At 43.2% G+C, this 18,645-nt stretch overlaps 1 protein-coding gene across 6 annotated transcripts in view; it reads right to left on the reverse strand.

The window, feature by feature from the left end:
• LOC128324506 (receptor-type tyrosine-protein phosphatase V-like) overlaps positions 1-18,645 on the reverse strand; it is a 108,860-nt gene that overhangs the window by 16,770 nt on the left and 73,445 nt on the right. For 5 of the 6 annotated variants that reach the window (XM_053249163.1, XM_053249165.1, XM_053249164.1 and 2 more), the window contains 8 exons: positions 16,537-16,671; positions 11,174-11,296; positions 10,482-10,642; positions 8,776-8,911; positions 6,491-6,570; positions 5,902-5,989; positions 2,146-2,239; positions 1,423-1,499 (listed from right to left, as the gene is read on the reverse strand). In XM_053249163.1, coding sequence (XP_053105138.1) covers positions 1,423-1,499; positions 2,146-2,239; positions 5,902-5,989; positions 6,491-6,570; positions 8,776-8,911; positions 10,482-10,642; positions 11,174-11,296; positions 16,537-16,671 — 894 coding nt within the window. The remainder of the gene's footprint in view (positions 1-1,422; positions 1,500-2,145; positions 2,240-5,901; positions 5,990-6,490; positions 6,571-8,775; positions 8,912-10,481; positions 10,643-11,173; positions 11,297-16,536; positions 16,672-18,645) is intronic. The other variant, XM_053249166.1, reaches the window with a different exon arrangement.

Here is an 18,645-nt window from a genome sequence, read left to right on the forward strand (position 1 = left end):
CCTCCCTCCCTCCCAGCTGCCCGCCCGCCCGAGGACTCACTCAATGCTTTAGAAAAAACGAGAGGAGCTACCGGACGGAGCTCCTCTCGCTACGAAGGCCTGCTGCATACTGAAGGCGCTTTGCGTGTGCGCGCGCCGCAAAGGACGCCGATCGCCAGAGGCCCGGTCTACCCGCCGGGAAAAGGTCGGGTAGACCGGGTCTCCGATCGCCAGAGGCCCGGTCTACCCAGCCCGGCAGGTAGACCGGGCCTCCAGCGATCGGCGTCCTTTGTGGCGCGCGCATGCGCGCACGTGCAAAGCGCCTTCAGTATGCAGCAGGCCTTCGTAGCGAGAGGAGCTCCGTCCGGTAGCTCCTCTCATTTTTTCTAAAGCATCGAGTGAGTCCTTGGGCGGGCGGGCGGGCAGCTGGGAGGGAGGGAGGGAGGGCTGGCGGGCGACGGCAGGGGTATTGGTAGTTTTGGTGGGTAAATCTGCCCGCGGCGGGGGGGGCGGGGGGCTGGTTTCCAGCGCCCCGTTAGTCTGTTAAATACGGGCGCTGGAGGGGGCAAAGAGGCGGGAGGGGTAAGCAAGCCCTCCCCGCCCTTAAAGAAAGGCCCCCCTTCAGTGCCGGTCCGGACTGCTCCGGACCGTGCACATCCCTAGAAGCAAGGTAAGAGGAAAATCTGGGTAGAAGTGATTGTGTAGAAGCAAGATAGGAGGAAAAAATGGGTCGCTTTCATTCACATAATCAAAAACACATTTTTGATGGCCTCACTGACTATTTGCTTCTACTGTTATTGTTTAACTGCTGTTTATCATCAATAGGATGCTTGGTGCTCCTTTGTCTTGGATATATTCTGCCAATGGAACCCAAAAGGGTGTTTGTCATTTTTAAAACAATGATACTCAGCTGGGTCATATGTCAACCTCAATAGAGTTGCTACTTGCCTCTTATACAGTAGTTTTATATATGTGCACCAGATTTTCATTTCCTTGAGTGAAATACTTTTATACTTCCACACACTTTCAAGATCCCCAGTTTATAAAAATAATTGATTCCTAAAATATTTACATGTGATCTGCATTGAGTCATTTGCTAATTAGAGTATATACAGTATAGAGTATATACTGTATATTCCACACTCCTATCCATGTTTTGAATGAGCAGGTGGCTCCAAGGAGGATTTCTGCAGAATTCATGTTACCTCTTCTCAGTTTAACAGCATCTGAGTTATGCTTGAGTAGTGTGCTACCACATATTTTATGAGTATATACTTATAAATATAATTTAACACGTGCACGTTATACCAAGGTGAAAGCTAAACCAAGGGACACACACACATTTGGCATGAGCAATTAACTCCATCTACAAAAGTGCAGCATAAAGCGTAGCTGGAGACAACAGCAGGACTAACAGGTAAACATAATTCATGGTAGACTTACAGGGATGAACCAGACATGTGCAAGGTCAGAGAAGGGATCTCGGCCCAGTGGTGAGAACTTCACTTTAGAACGATCATCTGCAAAAACAATCTGTGTGAGCCCACTCCACCAATAGCCTTATTCAGCAGATTTTAATACTTGCTATTCCCCTTCCCAGACTGGCTAATTCAAAACTGTTCCAGCGTCACCATGCTTACACAGACCTAATCATGCCTTAAGTTTACTTCCCTTTGAAGTTGGAGTGTGGACAGTATAGAAGTGGAGTATGTTTTGGGTAGAGTAAAGAACTGCTTTTTGAGAGCATAGTTAGAACACACCATAAGTATTAATGAGAGATAAGATCACAAGAAATATAGTACTTCCCTTTCTTTTCTTCCAAGATCAGTGGCCACATTTGGAGGGAGCAGCAGGGTTGTGTGTGTGTGTGTGTGTGTGTGTGTGTGTGTGTGTGTACACACACAGAATGCAACGCTTTCTGCCTCAAGCCATTATACTTTTTCTGAAAGTGGTATAGTACATGCAGGTGCACGGTGCTATACCTCTTTGGAGGAAAGCATTCTGCAAGCTCATTGTGATGACTATGGGCCACTTCATATGCACTATTTCTTACACAGATCCTGCAAAGCTACCAAAGCCTCTGTGCCCTTGAAGTCTAGTCATAGCTGGTTCCGCCCCTACACAGATGTTTTCCCAGTCCAGTATTAACAAAACACCATCACTCACAAGGGATCTTGCTGGAGCAGAGGTTGACCTGTTGATTGCCAGAAGGTGAGACTGGAGAACTGACTTCCTCTTTTGCAATTTCCAAGAGCATCTGCTAAAGAAAATCAAACTAGGAAAGGAAGAGGAAAGGAAGAGAGAGAGACCAGAAAGTGGGCAGGCTCTGGCACGCCCTTTCCACCACAATGGGCGTGGCAGGATCTTGGATGCCAGGGTCCAGTCAGGTGCATCAGTGCATCATCACTGATCCAGTCACTCATGCAGAATCAGGCCTTTTGAAACATCCAGAGCAAAGTTCTGCTGAAGGCCAAATTGCACATTGACATATAGTTGCATGAATCTTTCCCCTGGCATGATCCTTTTTTTACTGAAAGAAGCCTCTGAGCCTGCAAATTTGCCAGAAGGGAGGGGAGGAGCTCCTTAGCCCTTTTACTTCTAGTCACTTTTCTACTTGGGGGGAAAAGGATACAGGTTAAGCCGCTTTTTATTAAGAAATTACAGCCAGTGATGAAGATGACAGGAAGGATGAAGGAATAGGTGGGAAGAGGAGTCCCTACAGTATTTTCCACCTGCTTCTGCTGGAAATTCAAAAGACATTAAGGGTATTCACATGGCCAGGAGGTGAGGAGGGCGGGTGGGTGGGTGGGGGGAAGGCTGCGTTAAACTTACCTATCCCCCAGACGATCCTGCAACACTGGTGGGAAGTGTGGATCACACTCCCACACAATCTCACTGCTGCATGTAGAGTGGATCTCCAGAGGCCAGGACGATGTGTCCGTGTATTCCACAATGCACCATGTGACAAGCACAGTGCAATGGGAGATATCCTTGTGTGACGGGCACTCTAGGCACCCTTCCCTGTGTTTGTTTGGGCTGCAAGCAGCCCAAGCAGTCACACAATCCTGGTGCTAGGGTTAAAGGTGCACTTGTGCCCTTAACCTTGGTAAAAGGCCGGGGTGAAAATCTGGGTCAGGCGTATCTGCACCAGGATCCGCTAGGATCCATGAGGATCCTGGCACTTCACATGCACAACCTAACCCAAGCTGGGCTGCCCTACCCCTGGTTAGGCTGATGTGTAAATACTCTTAATGTCTCTGGTATCCAGGTAAAAGTTGGTAGCCTTACTAGGAGGCTTTACAGACAGGGCTTTTATATTGAATCCACTCTGGAATGGAGTGTGCCAGTCCGCATATTAGCTGGATTTACCCACAAATCCCTGCGGGTTGTTAGGGACCAAGACAGTCATGACTTTGTTTTTCCCCCAATGGAGGCTGTGCATTCTGGCTTAGCCCGAAGTATGTCAGACTTTAAAAAATCCCCTCGTTTCAGAGGCTTTTTTTTGGGGGGGGGAAACTGGGGCTTCTGTTATGCCCCACTGTTTCTCTGTTATGTGTAGGGTGGTCATGCCAGTAAATCGGCGTTTTTCAAAACTCAATGAAGGGGAGTTTGACTGCTATTTTGGGTATGGTCTGCTCTAGGTGATTTACAATTGCAAGCGCTGGGTGTGTGTGTGTGTTGTTGCAGATTGGGGTGATACTCTGTTGAGGGAGTCCAGAAGGGGAGTGGAGGGAGAAATTCCTGAGTTAAACACAAGCATAAACTGCAAAATGTGTGTCTTGCTGTTTTACATATACTTTAGATGTGCAGAATGGATGTAACCTGAGCCCTTTTTTGTCTGAGCTGATTCCATTAGGTGTGTGCATGGGTGGGGGGTGACATGAGGTGATGAAGGCAGTCACTCACAATGGCAAGGGTTAAGTGTCCTGCTGTTTGATCCAACTGGGGCAACTCCTCATGCCGTCCTTCTGCTTTTAGCTGTCAAATTAAAAAAAACACACCCCACCACTCTCTTGCCTATTCCTCTGTGGTGTGATTTGTGATTGGTTGGAGAGAAAAACCCGGAGCAAGTAGGTGGGAACGCACAGGAAAAAGATTTGCCAGGGAGTGCGGGGAGGAGCTGACAGCTATGTGAACAGTCAATTAAATCCCCCAAATTAAACATCTTGAGAATCTGCTGCGAAGCAGAGTCACTCTTCATTATTCACACATGAAGTCATGTGTGAATAACTCCCTGGCAAGATTCCTAAGCACTTCCCCACAAAGGGAACAGAGCAGGTAGGGTCTCTTTCTTACACATCTAAGGGCATGCGAAGTGACTTGATGAATTGCAATTGAATGTGCAAACTGATTCTATTGAAAAACATTGTGTTTGAAGGGACATGAACACTCAATGAAGCTGTTCTCACGATTAGGCAAAAATGGGCTAGGAGAGTCTAGCCTGATTTCACCTGACCATGAGAACCACCGGGCTCGCAGGCAAGTCCGGTGGCCTCCAAGCAGTTAACCTGTTTAAATAACCCTCCCCTAAGCCCAGGTTAGTGGAGCAAGCATTCTGCTAACCTGGGCTCTATGATCATGAGTTGCTGCGGCAACTCATGAGTAGACCCCTGACCAGGAGGCTTAAAAGCAGCCTCCTGGCTCGAGGATCTCTCCAGCAGGTGGCCTCTGATCCCCCCAGCCTCCACCGGCCCCATAATGGAGCCGGCAGTTGTGTGGGTGGCCAGATCGGCCACCTAGAGCAGACTGCTTGGTTGTTTGCGTGGAGAGCGGGCTAAGCCCACTCTCCCCGCTAACCCTCTCCAAGCGGCTCCCACTGATTGTGGGATCCGCCTCATTCTGTGATAGTGTATTCTCATATGTGCATCATAATTTGATGCTGCAGTTATCATGTTATCAGCATACACAGGTCAACTTGCCTTAAGGAAGTATTGGGAATAATCTGAGTAAAAGATCTCTGGCACTTTGAGTACCGACCAGAATGCGGAATGTGTCAGTGGGGATCTCTGGCTGGGAGCAGAGGCAGCACATAAATGTATGGAAGGGAATTCCCTGCTTGAAGATTAGTCTATTTACCCTTGGCTCTGTGTGTGTGTGTGTGTGTGTGTGTGTGTGTGTGTGTGTGTGTGTGTTTGTGTGAAGCCTCAGTTTTGTGTTCTGCTAGGAGAGTACACTAGAGTGTGAAGTACCTATGGCAATGAGTGCTGAAGTCCTGCTTGAACCGGAGATTCCCTTCTAGTGGAGAAGCAAGTGGTAAGATATGTAGGTTAAATGGGAAGTTTGTGGTTTAATATTGAGGTATATTTTTTCTTGAACATCTTTCATCCATCAGCTAAACATGTTGCCAAGCATATGAGTGCTGCTGAAGGAGAAATCAAAATGGCTGATGCCTAGGGTTGGCCCTAGGATAAATAATGCCCTGGGTGAAGAGTGCCTCTGGTGCCCTCCATAGGTAGTTTACCAGTGTTGTCATTTTCTCTCTCTCTCTGTCACTACAAAGAATGAGCCACCAAGTCCAGTTTGATGCTTCTTCAGGCAGGTGCTCTGGGTGATCATCTGGTTTGCCTGCTCCTAAGGCTGGCCCTGCTGATGCTATTTGTTCAATAAACTGGCTATATCTTCATTATTAATAATCACACAGCAATCTTTCATAGCTCAAATTAAAATAAATGTTATGCTTTTTAATGTTTTTATTAGGTTCTTCAGCACATGTGGACCTAGCAACATATAAATTCCAACTCCTTACTGAAAGTTGTACAAGGGGGAAAATACCACAATTTCCCACAGTACCTCACTTGCTCCTCCACTATTATAGTGAGCAGCACACAGCTCTGACATAGCCCAGTCTTAGCCCCATTTTCTCCCACTTGGCACAAGGGGGCTGCTGCCTCAAGCCTAGTACCCACTGTGACCAGCTCTTACCTCATGTTCCCTCAGGAAGCCAGCATTGGCCTTGGAGCAGTTCCGTGCATGGTGCTGAACAAAGCTCTTGAGAGGAATTGGGTGGGAGCTTGAGAAAAAAACATAATAAATCAGTTGAATAATTCAGTGTATGCATAAAATCCTTTTCATACAAGCTGACAACACCAATATTTCTCCTCCATGCTTGAGGGAGGTGGATGAGGGTTTCATATCACTGGTTACAGGCACAGCACACTGAAAGGAAGGACATGTGTCAGTGGCAGTGATGAGTGCATTGGGCAAACTGCCCACAGAATCTGAAGGTAGAGATAACAGGAAACTGTAGTCCTGGGGACCTCCAGCGATGCTTACTGATGAAGAAGCCACTATGCTACTCAGGGCAGGCACTCCACTTGCAAAGAGCAGGTTGCTGTTTCCTAAAGATCCGCCCCCCTCCATGTAATGCTAGTAGTGTGCTAGTCCTTCTACACAACATGGAGGGGTAGGAGGTAGCTTTGTTACAAAAGGGAATAGCTTGGTTATGGTGGGTAGCTAAGCACCCCACCCAAAAGCATGCAAGGTTGATTCGTGCAGAAAAGAAGAGACTTACAGCTCTATCCCAGGCAAGCCAATAAGTGGGTCTTCAGAAATCTTCTCTAGGATGCAGCTGTGCAGGAAAATGTACTGCCCCTGGAAGAGAAAAAAAATCACTCAGTTGTCTATACAGGGACTTTTGGTACCCAGTGGCTTCACAGCTGTTAAGGTTCCTGATAACAGCACACCTTGAAGCAGCAAGCCAACAGTCCAATAATTATGATGTACAACTGGGAGCTTCTAGTCTCTGTTCTAGAATTAGTACTGACTTGCTGGGGCATTAGTGTCAATCCTTGGACTGGGATGTTTCATGACAGGAGTAATAAACTAATGAAGCCAGCTGGCTGGGCATCTTCAAAAACACAGGCGAGTATGCAGTTCCCTGAGCCTAAACAATGAATTGATGAGGAGAACAATTGTCAGGAACACTTCCCACCCCAAGGCAAAGAAATGCAAGCTGAGACTACTTGAACTTGGGTCTGATGCTTCAGTGACAGTCATAATAAGTGGCCAACACTGCAGCATAGCACACCTCTTGTAGACTGACAGGAAGGATACTTTCCAACCAGCTCAGGTCATCCAATGCTCCTTACAAGTTCCTAGAAATATCCATATGTGCCCACCACTATTTCTTATAGCTGTCTCTGGATTAAATTTCCATATCAGCCAGAAATAAACTCTAAGCAGGCTCTTTGCTCTCATGGGCTCATAGGGTAGGACTCTCAGTGGATATGGCAAATGGTGCTGCAGAGGATACAAATGGAACAGCAGCTGCTGGAACTTCAATATGTCTGCTCTGAAAAGAACAGTTCCAGTTAAGTGACACCCACCACCCCATGGCAAATTCAGAGCTGATCTGTGAATGCAGAGAAATCAGGCAGTGCTACTTTTCTGGGCTCATCACACTTCAGACTGATGTAGGGATCTCATGTTTGAATGTCTCCCATGGAAAACACCATTTACATTTAGAAAAATAGCACATCAAGGAGGAGGCCAAGCTAGAACCTTTCCATCTGACATGCTACTTTTCAACATGCAGGATATCTTGAGTGGGTTCAGATATCACAACAGCAAGTAAGTAGGAGGAAAATGTCAGTTTCCACTGAGTGCATGCATGTCCCCACTACTGACATCTGAACCCACCAATGTTGGGTGAAGAAGGTCAGTAATCCACCTCAGCCAGCCTTTCGGAACCAGACATTTGAAGCTGGCTTGAAAAAGTCAGGCTGAGGTGGGTTACCAGTAACTTCATCTGACATTGGTGGGTTCAGATCATATCAGGGAAGTGGCAGCAGGAGTATGCACTCAGTGGGAATTGCTGTTTTCCTCTTACTTGCCACTGTGATGTCTGAACCTGCCCTTTAAAACATATGAGGGCATGTTCAAATATGGCATCACCCATTGGAAAGAGGACAGTCATAGGAAGATGACATCACCCTATTTCTCTGCATGTGTTCATCAACTCTCAGAAAGTCTGTTCTGAGGATTTGTCAGAGGGCAACTAGCACAAAAGCACTACTCATGCAGATTGCCTGCTCACATAAGCAGTGCAACATGGAAAAAGTGAAGTCACATGAATTTGTTGCTGCCTTCTGTGAACCGAAAAACTATTTTTTGAATTACAAGAGTGGCACAGGACATTTTGCATAAATTAATTGCTCCCATGTTACATAGCTCATAGGAAGCTGCCTTATACTGAATCAGATCATTGGTCCATCTAGCTCAGTACTGACTGGCAGCAGCTCTCCAAGGTTTTAGGCAGGAATCTTTCCCAGCCCTACCTGGAGATGCCAGGGATTTAACCTGGGACCTTCTGCATGCAAAGGAGATCCTCTACCACTGAGCTACAGCCTCATGCTCATAGGCTGCTTGTGTGAGCATTCTTTTTTGTGCAAGTTGGCCTCAAAGTATGTTTTGTCTGACTCACTTATGAATTGCATTTTGCATTGCTGTTATGGCCCATCGCTGATATGGAAATATAACTGTATTTGAAAAAAATATGATAGTGATTCAAGCAATTGGATAGAATAGCTGTGAAGATGCAAGCCAGGGTATTTGGGATGTAAGGCTTACGAATACAGTGGAGCGGGGGCGGGGTAAGGGCTCTCAAATTTGGGTCCCCAGATATTGCTGGACTACAGTTCCAATAATCTCCAACCACAATGGCCTTTGGACATTGTCACTGGGGATTATGAGAGTTGTAGTTCAACAACATCTGGGGACCCAAGTTTGAGAACCCCTACCCTAAATGATTCAATAATAAAGCAATTGTGGACATAAGGGGAGCTCCCAGCTTCTCACCAGAGTCTGAATCATCAGGTGGCGGCTCATCCGCAGACTGTAAATGGTATTGAATACGTCCACCAGCTTCTCGTACTTCAGTTGCTGCAGGAGCCGGTCAAGGGCAATGAAAGTGCCTGAGCGGCCCACACCTGCACTGCAATAACATAGTGAAACCAAGGGATAGTCACAGGTTGCTCTCAGCTCAGCTTGGAGGGCTCTGTTCCCTTCTCTGTGTTCATTCTGCTTCCCCTCCCGCAACCACTAACTCCATTCTTTCCAGCTAAAGCAGGCAATGAATTTGGCTTGAAGAGTCATTTTGGACAGGAGACAATCCCAGATATGAATAGAAAGTTCTAGTATGGTTCCCATGGGTCAGACCTTCTCATCACCATAGCCACATCAGTTAGAAACCCACCCCCACCCCCCACGGGCTCCCATCTCTAGGATCTTCATCTGTGATAGATCTATCACAGATTTCAAGGAAGGTGGCCTGATCACAGCATATACTTTTGTTTTCTGTTTATAGTTGATTCCTTGCCAATAAATAAAGGCTGAGGTAACACGAAGGAGCATGAGCACTTCACTCATTTCTAGTTGGCAATGTTAGCATCAAACACAAAGCTCATCTCCCACACAAAAAATAAGGTATGATCTGTCATGGGACAAGACTATGCTGACAGCAAAGCCCATGTCAGTCCTGCTGTTATACCTGCCTAGAGTGCCAAGCAGCAGGAAACTTGCTCTGGCTAGAAAGGCATAGGCATATAGTCTCAGGGGATCAACTATATCACACATGCACATCACTGAAGAAAACTCCATGTAGGCTGCCCTGTGTATAAACACAGACTCGTAAAAAAAAAGGGAGGCCCCCGGTTTTAGATATGTACATAGCTTGTAATAACCAGCCTACCATTTTTAAAATGACTTTCTCAGCAACCATCCATTACAAGACTCTGCCACCTAAGAGCTAATTCTCCCAGAGCCTTTTGGATGGGGTGGAATTAAAATGTAATAGATAAATTAAATTAAATTAAATTAAATTAAATTCAAGAGGGGAAATACATTGTATATCCCTCCTAAGACTGTACTACTCCAAAATGCAGACAGAGGACCTTTAATCTGAATGCTCTCCCAGGTCAAAACTACATGAGTTTAGAAAACTAACATATCAGAGAAAAGGCAAGGCAATAACTTTGTTCTCTGATATGATAGTTTTCAAACACAAAGAGCTTTGATGCCAGAAAGCATTCAAACATACTGCCGCTGTGGGATGTGTGTGGAACCCGTTTAGTTGGTTCAGTTTGAATTTGGACTGAATTCGAACCGACTTCACCTGCTCCTGTTCTGGGAGAACCAATTCACAGACTGGTTTGGGAGTTATACTTGTAAAGGGGAATCCAGCGAGGGGAAAAAAAGAGAAAGTACCTTCTCTTTCCAGGTGGCGGGGACAGCTCCTTCAAAACCCCCACTGGCCTCCTGAAGAACAGCCCAGGCCGGCTGCGGCCCAGTTTGGGCCTCCACGCCTTTGTGTCACCATGCAGTATCCTCTACCTGCATTTTGAAGTGGTACTGTCCAAGGAAGATTGTGCCTGACTGAATAGACTCTTAGCTGACCACAGAAAAGTTGGTCATCACTTGGCTGACTTTTTGTCGGTCCTTCCCTAGACCTTTGTTGCCTTCACAGTTTCTGAGAGAAGCAGCTAGGTGGATGACCTGTGACTTACCTACAGTGTACCAGTGTAGGCCCGGATTCCTTTGCACTCTGCGTATGGGCTCTCACCAACTCCATGAAGTTCATTATGGAGACTGTGGACTCAGGGATACCATGATCAGGCCATGCTGTGTAGTGCAGATGGATCACTCTCCTTTCCACATTTAGTCCTTCCTGTGATCAGAGAAGGCCACATTAGTGCCCACTGCAGCAGGTCAGACAGCAGATGCTCACTGAGCCCAACAAAGGGAGTTGATTGATGAATGTTGTCAAAGGATTTGGGGAACACAAAGATAACAATGGGTGGACGACAGGAAATTTTGAAATCACAGGAGACAGAGTGCCTGTTATTAGGAACTTTGTGAAAACAGCATTTATAGCAGAAAGTGCTACTGCACATCTTGGGTGCTGCAACCAAGACAGCCTGTCCAGGAGCAACTCCTGTTAGCTGGTGGGTACTGGCTGGTTCCTAGATCCATCCAGTGCCAAAATTGCCCAGTGCCCCACCGTAAAGAATGCCCTTTTAAAACTTTCTATTCCAGATGTTCTCAACCATCTACAGAATACAAAGGATTTGCTTTATCCTAGATTAGAACACCCTAAAACAGCACAATTCTACGGTTTACACTGTAAATACAATTTTGATTTGGCAAGCTTAGTGAGAGCTGTCATGTAGGGAGAAATACTTCTTGGTCTTTTACTCACATGCTGGAGCTTTAGCTCCCGTGTAGTCCATTCATCTGCAAAATTCTGAGCAAGCAGGTGAATACGGAACTGCCCAGAAGAGATAAAAGAGGTGTCTGAGGGCCAGTAGTATTCACACAGTACCTATGAAGAGAGGCAGATTCAATGAACACTTTCAAAGGAAACAGATATGTAACAATCAAAGAGGTAGTAGGATCCAACCAGATGCCAGCATAAAGGGAAAGGATATGGCCCCTGTCCAAAATAGCACACATCAACAGGTTGCTTACCTGTACACAATTAGATCAAGAATATATTTTGCTGAGGAGCTAAAAACTATCTGAAGCGTCTGAACACCTAGGCGGTCAGATAGAAACTGAAGAAAGGGATGCCTAACCGCCAGTATAGGTACTGCAGGCTCGTGCAGAGGCGGTTAAAGGCGTCTTGAGGAGCTAACGACAACTACTACTACTACTGCAAGTCTGTGCAGGCGCAGAACCCATGATTATGACTGTCGCAGGGAATCACTATCCAGATCTTTGGTTATATTTCACATTTTGTTTCCTTATTTATTGTTCCTAGCTGTCCCTGTGAAAAAAATGTGTTTTGCTTTGGTATTCAGAATCTTTATTATATCAAAAGATATACCTTTGGAAATAACTTCGAAGTTAAGTTTTCTCATTTAAAATAACCCCAGGCATGAACTGAGCATCAATCTGATATACTTCTAAGAGAGATATTTTTAAAGAAATTGTCTGAATTGATGGGTGTGGGGGAATACAGGAGGAAAGGTATTGGTGGTTCAGATTGGGAAACTAGAGACTGACCATAAAAATGTGATCAGACATTTCTTATCTTATCTGCATAAAAATGTGACCAGACATTTCTTATCTTATCTGCATTATTGGCTTTGCAACAAAAGTTAGAATCTAAATTAACAGAATCTCTGAAGAATTCTAAAATTTTATTGAACAGAAATTCATTGAACATGAGAATAGACAGGGGAAACTATTGGTTACATTAATGACACACTTCCTGATCTTGCAGTAGAAATTTATTTAGTTTCTACTGCCCAAATCCTTTATCATCTAATATTTTCAAGGCAAATGATACAGGTACATGGTCGACAAAAGTCAATAAGATAATTTTAACTACCAGCACAAGAGAGATTATGCCTGAAGTTGTCAAGGGGGAAATCAATTTTTGAATATGAATTATATTAGAAAAGAATGTGCATTCTCTATTATTCTCAAAGCTCCATATATCCACTAAATTATTTCTTCCCACTCCTGAAAAGAAAGATCTAGGAAGCATCCTAGTGGTGCCATTCCCATTAGATTTATCCAAATTCTTATTTTGTACTTGATTAAAATCTCCCCCAGTTATTGCCTGAACAGCCACCACTTGCTCTCACATTTTCATAAAAGATGGCAAAAAGCTGGTTGAATAAAGTTTGGAGCATAAACATTAGCCAATATCAAACCATGACCATTCTGTGCTCCAGTTATAGTAATAAATCTACCTTCCTTATTTTTAGCATCTTCTAGAAGGAACAAGCATGGACGAAGATATTTTAATGTCATAATTTCTTGTCCTTTAATTATAAGTTTTCCCCTCTGCCAAGCTAATTGCAATATAGTATTCCTAACCCTCAAGCTTATAAATATCACAAGCTCATCTTGTGGTTTCCAAAGTTTCTTTGCAATCATTATCCTATTTAGAGTGGTAGCTCCTAAACAAACTGCCAACGCACTAACTCCAAATAATCTTTCAGACCTTGCTCTAAACAAGTGGATAAGTGCCTGATTTCTCTCTTCCCATATCCCTTTAAGTTTTAAGTTGTATTTCCACTTTTATTCTGCATTTCCTTCAGATTAAATTTACTTTTTTTCTATAACAATGCTCTGTGTTTTTAATCTATCTTCATAGGCTCCTCAGTCTGCTGGATTTGGTCTAGCCAGTGTCTCTAGATCCATCTGCCTAGCCTTGACTACTTCCAGCTGTCTCAAGCCCTTTTCCCCATGAGGATATGTTTCCTAAAATATCAGATAATTCATAATTCATGTCTCATTCTTAGTCTCAAAATCATCTTGCTCCTCCATTCCTTCTTCTAATTTCTTCTCTTTCTCATTCAGTTTATAAATCAATCTATTTTCTGACTTCTTCAATTCTGTTGCTAGAATTTCTTTCAGGATTTCCAACTTAAGCCCTTGCTGGTTTAATATTTCATCCTTTTTTCTTTGTTACTTTGCTTGTTCATATTTGAATCCATTTTTTTCCAAACAAGTTGTTATTTGCTTTTGACCCTTCAGAAGTTCCCTGCAGCAATCACATATATCAACCAAATTAATCAACAAATTAATTTAGGTTATAAATGGCTCTAGTGCCAGGAAGCTTACACTTGATCAAATCACTGAAGGGTTTTAGCAACACTGTACAAACAATAAGTTGATATGTTGGTGATGCAATGAGTATATTAACTCCAACAACAAAAAGACCTTTTATTGTGCAAAAAAAGAAAAATTAAAAGCTGGTAAACATAAAAACCTAAGGCGAACTTTATTAAAAAATCATTTCTGAAAGGTCATATACAAATCTAGAATGAAATCTTCAAAATATACAAAATATTAAAATCTGAAGCAAAAGTCCATTAGATAGTATCTGAGTTCAAATCTGTTCTAGAGATTTATTAAATTTAGAAGAGAAAATCCACCAAGGGATGTCTAAATTCAAGTACTATCCATGAATAAAAAGTATTTATAAAGTTTGAAGCAATAATTCTCAAAGAAAGTACAGATAATGCCCCCCCCAAATAATATCCTTAGAATTTATAACAAATGTTTGTGAGCTGATGGAAAGTGCTGCAATTAGATGACTGCAAACAGTATTTTGTCAGCTTCATTATTAATTAATTGCTTGATTTGATTGACTGATGATTTGATTTATATCCTGCTCTAGCCCATGGACCCAGAACAGCCTATAGCATTTTTTCTAAATGTTAATTGCTTGCCTATAATTACAGTATTTGCCCATACACATATTATTATTTATTATTTTTTTAATTTTATTTATTACATTTTTATACCACCCCATCCAACGGCTCTGGGTGGTGCACAAGTAAAAAACAAAAACAAACACCATTTAAAACAAACAGCTTAAAACAATATAAAAACAAATTTAAAAAAAATTCAGAACCATTTAAAACCAATTTAAAATATTTAAGAACAATTTTAAAAACTTGGAAGGCCAGGCCAAACAAATAAGATTTTAGGGCTCTTTTGAAGGCTAACAACAAGGCCAAACTACAGATAAATGCCAGGAGTGCATTCTACAAGTCAGAAGCATCTACAAAGAAGGCCTGGTTCTGAGTTGCCACCAGACTAATCAGTGGTAACTGGAGACTAACCTCTCCAGATGACATCAACATGCAATGGGGGTCATACAGAAGAAGGCACTTTCTATGGTAACCCGGACCTAAGTTCTGCTCCGGGTGCCGACAATGAGGGAGGCTAAGTTGTCGTGCACTCGGGACAGGGCCTTCTCTGTTGTTGCCCCCAGACTCTGGAATGCTCTCCCGGTGGTTATCCGCTCCTCAGTCTCCATCACAGTTTTTAGAAAGCATGTCAAATAGTGGCTTTTTATATCCACTGTCTCCACTGCTAATGCTTGTATTTTGTACTGTTTTTATACTTGTGTTTTAATTTAATTTGTTTTTTAAAATCAGATTTGTTTATATATATTTTTAGCTCAACATTTTAATGTGTCTTTTTTATAACCTTGTTTTTAAATTTTATTGTGAGCCGCCTTGGGATTTTCTTAATGAAAGGCAGGGTATAAATGTAACAATAAACAAACAAACAAACAAACAAACAAATAAGCTATTCAGGGCTTTAAAGGTGATAACCAGCACTTTGTATTTCGCCCGGAAACATATTGGCAGCCAATGCAGCTGTTTGAGGACAGGCATAATATGGTCTCTCTGGGTTACCCTAGAGATCACTCTGGCTGCCACATTTTGAACTAACTGAATGTTTCCAAATTCCAAATGCTCCCAATTCATTGACAGGTTAAAACACAACTAGTTAGGCAGACAAATCCAGTCTAATCTTGGCAAAGAGTTCTGCAATATAAATCTCTTCTATAGATTTCCGAATTAATTCAATTTCTACACGCTAAATAATATCCAGAAAATGTTTAAGGAGCAATATCCTTGTCCATTGCCCTTTCTTGTTTGTTTGTGGCATGCACTAGTGGTGTGGTCTCTCTGGTTGCTACCTCCAGGTAGAAGAGAACAGGGGTGGAAGTTCTCTTAGTGCAGCTGATGTCTCCCTGTTCCCACACCCAGGAAGCAAGAAGAAAAAGGGCCCCGTGTTGCTGTGGCTTGTTTTGTGCACAATGAGAAATTATTGCTATATTTATATACATATCCCTCTTTTTCAAAGGAAAATTGCTATTCTAATAGTCAGGCCCTTTAATTTGCTGTTCTTCATATTCATAATTTAACAAGATTTTATACATTTTTGATGCTTTTAAAATATTGCCTACGTTATCTTCTCAAAACCTTTTATTACACTGTGTTCAACATGTTGGATTCTTTGCTTATATAAAAACTATCTCCATTGTGCTATTTTCATCTTCAGGGGGGAAATTTGCTTGAGGGGGGCAATTTTGAGTGGAAAACTGTCTCCAAGGTTGATTAATGTTCTTTTTCAAAAAGGCAGGAAAATCTTACATCTGCAAGTAAGGCCTACCCTGGACTGCAGGATTCTGTGCACTCAGATCTAGAGCAACAGACTTCTGGGAATATTCAACCTCAACCCAGGGGCACAGCCACCACTGCTCAGGGAGGTTCAAAGAACCCTGGCCGCCGCTCCTAAGAGGCCACGCCTGGCCCCCCAGCCATACCCCCAGTGTCTGATGTCAGATGCAGGGAGCATGGCCATGTTAGCAAGTGGGGCCGTGCGCTCTGTTTGTAAGTAAAATCTGGCCAACGCCATGTTTTCAGCATGGCTAGTATGGCTTCTACCTGCTTGAGAGGCATTAGCTCAGCGCTGGCTGAAACTTCTGAGAAGCCATCCCGGCCATGTTGAAAACTTGGCGCTGGCCAGAGTTTACTTACAAACGGGGCTCATGGCCCCATTTGCTAACTTGACTATGCCCCCTGCATCTGATGACAGATGCAGGAGGTGTGGCTGGGGTGGAGGGGGCTGGTGGCGGCAGGTTGAAAAGGGGCCACTGGTAACCTCCTTACACTATTGCCTCAACCCTGCATGCCCATTCAGGTTCTCCCACTGCCTACATAAGAGACACTAGTAGAAGTATATTGTCAAAATGCAGCCCATCTTTCCTCTACCAAACACAACAGGACTCTCCATTAGACCTACCCGGCCATTCTCCATGCCCACAGTCAACATGACAATGGTGCAGATGTGCTGCTCCCAGACCAGTCGCCAGAAGTCATCCAGAGTTTTCTTCAAGGGCCCCTGCGTGACAATGAACTCCTGTGGGGAGTTGTAACCCTGCAACCAAGGAGATATGCAGTTAGCAATGGACACAGGATTTCTTTCTTCGATGTTTCTTTTTATACTGTGAGCCCTTTGGGGACAGGGAACCATTTTATTTATTTTATATTTTTCTGTGTAAACCACTTTGGAAATCTTTGTTGAAAAGCAGCATATAAATAGTAGTAGTAGTGATGCAGGTAGCCACATAGTTATTTATTCAATTTCTATACTGCCCTTCCAAAAATGGCATATATCCAGAAATAGCTAAAGTGTATTGATTACATTTTGAAACAATTATTCTTTATTAACTTTAAATCTTGTTGTTTTATTGTTGTTCTTGGCATACCTTAGTTAATAACCTTGAAAGAACATTGGACACAACTCAGCAAAATTAGTAGTGACTAAGTCCTATTGAAAGCAATGGAATGGGGCATTTTTGCTGGCCTTCTCTACCAGAATATAGATATTTATTTTTTCATAATGCATTCTAAACAGTAAAACAATTATCTTTAAGTTATTTAGTCTGAGATATTTATATCTTGTGAGCTTATATATGTATTGTATATAACAATTTAAAAAACCCTCTTCCATGTAACCAGTTATTAACAGATGGAAATATTTTCATCAGTATTGAGTTACATAGATTTTCTTTGAATAGATTCTGAGAGTCTCTTCCTTTCCATTTTCCCTTAATTTTTAAAAATGAATTTTCAATCCCAATGTATTATAATTATTACTTATTAATATTACATAATATTACAATACCCATGTCTCTACTCCAAAGGATTTGCAGTCTAAAAACAGACACGGGGGAAGGGAAGGAGAATGGAAGCAGGATCAGCAGGGGAAGAATATGTGATTACTTCTTAGATACATATTTAGGCTTAGTTACAGTAGGGAATGGGGGATAGGAAGGTTGTATCAAAGGCTTGATGGGGAAAGTGAGTTTTGAGGAGGGATTTGACAGAAGTAAGAGAGGAGGCATCAAACTGATGTTCTGAGAGGGAGTTTAAGGCATAAGGGGCAGCAAGGGAGAAGATGGGATTATTTGAGGGAGCAGGAAATCTTAAGATGGTTGAAAGTGGTGGAGCTGGAAAAGAGAAGGTGAGACAGGAGTGTGGCGGTGCATGAGAGCAGAGAGAAAAAGAAGAGGCGAGACCATGGAGGCCTTTGAAGGAAAAGCTAAGAAGTTAGTACTGGAGTCAGACGTGGACAGGAAGCTAGTGAAGAGATTTAAGGAAGGGCATGACACAGAGTGACAAGAGAGGTGAGTGATTTTGGCAGCAGAATGAGGGGGGTGAAAGGTGGTGAGGGGGCTGAAATAAGACAATGGAATTCTGTGGTAGAGAAGACTGTAGTAGTCAAGGTGAGACATGACTTGGGCAGTGTTCTCTCAATTTTTTTTAATCTGTGTGCCGAATGGGTTTTGTTCTGAGCAGCAGTATCAAGGCAGTGTGTGCGCACATGCATTCAGAATGGGGCCTTCCTGATTCAATCTGAGCGGGATCTAAAATTAACTGAGTGGACATCAAAAAAAATTGTGAGTGTACACATGTGTGCACGCCTTAGAGGGTATACTGGACATGGGCATGAGCTAGAGTATTATCTGAGGGAGCAGAGGATCATATTTTTGCAATATTGTAGAGGGAGAAGAGGCATGATATGGCCTGAATGAGGGCAAAAGAGAAAGAGGAGTCAAAGACAAAACCAAGGCTTCAAGTTTGTTCAATAGCAGAGGAGAAATGTGGCTCAAAAGGCTCAAAATTCAGACTACTCCCATGTCCTGTACATATACTGATAATTCAGCATAGACCTACTGAGTACATGAGCAGTACTAAACAGAGAAGGAAGATAGTCCTTTCTGGAAAAGCTTGCGAATTTCTGGATTACAGTCATCCTCGCCAACCATGGTTTTCCCAATCGTGGTTTTGAGTATCCGTGGCTGGGAAATTGTGACCAGTCTCGCCAGCCACAACCCGATTATCTGTA

The sequence above is a fragment of the Hemicordylus capensis genome, chromosome 4 (assembly GCF_027244095.1).
Source record: "Hemicordylus capensis ecotype Gifberg chromosome 4, rHemCap1.1.pri, whole genome shotgun sequence".
Lineage (NCBI taxonomy): Eukaryota > Metazoa > Chordata > Lepidosauria > Squamata > Cordylidae > Hemicordylus > Hemicordylus capensis.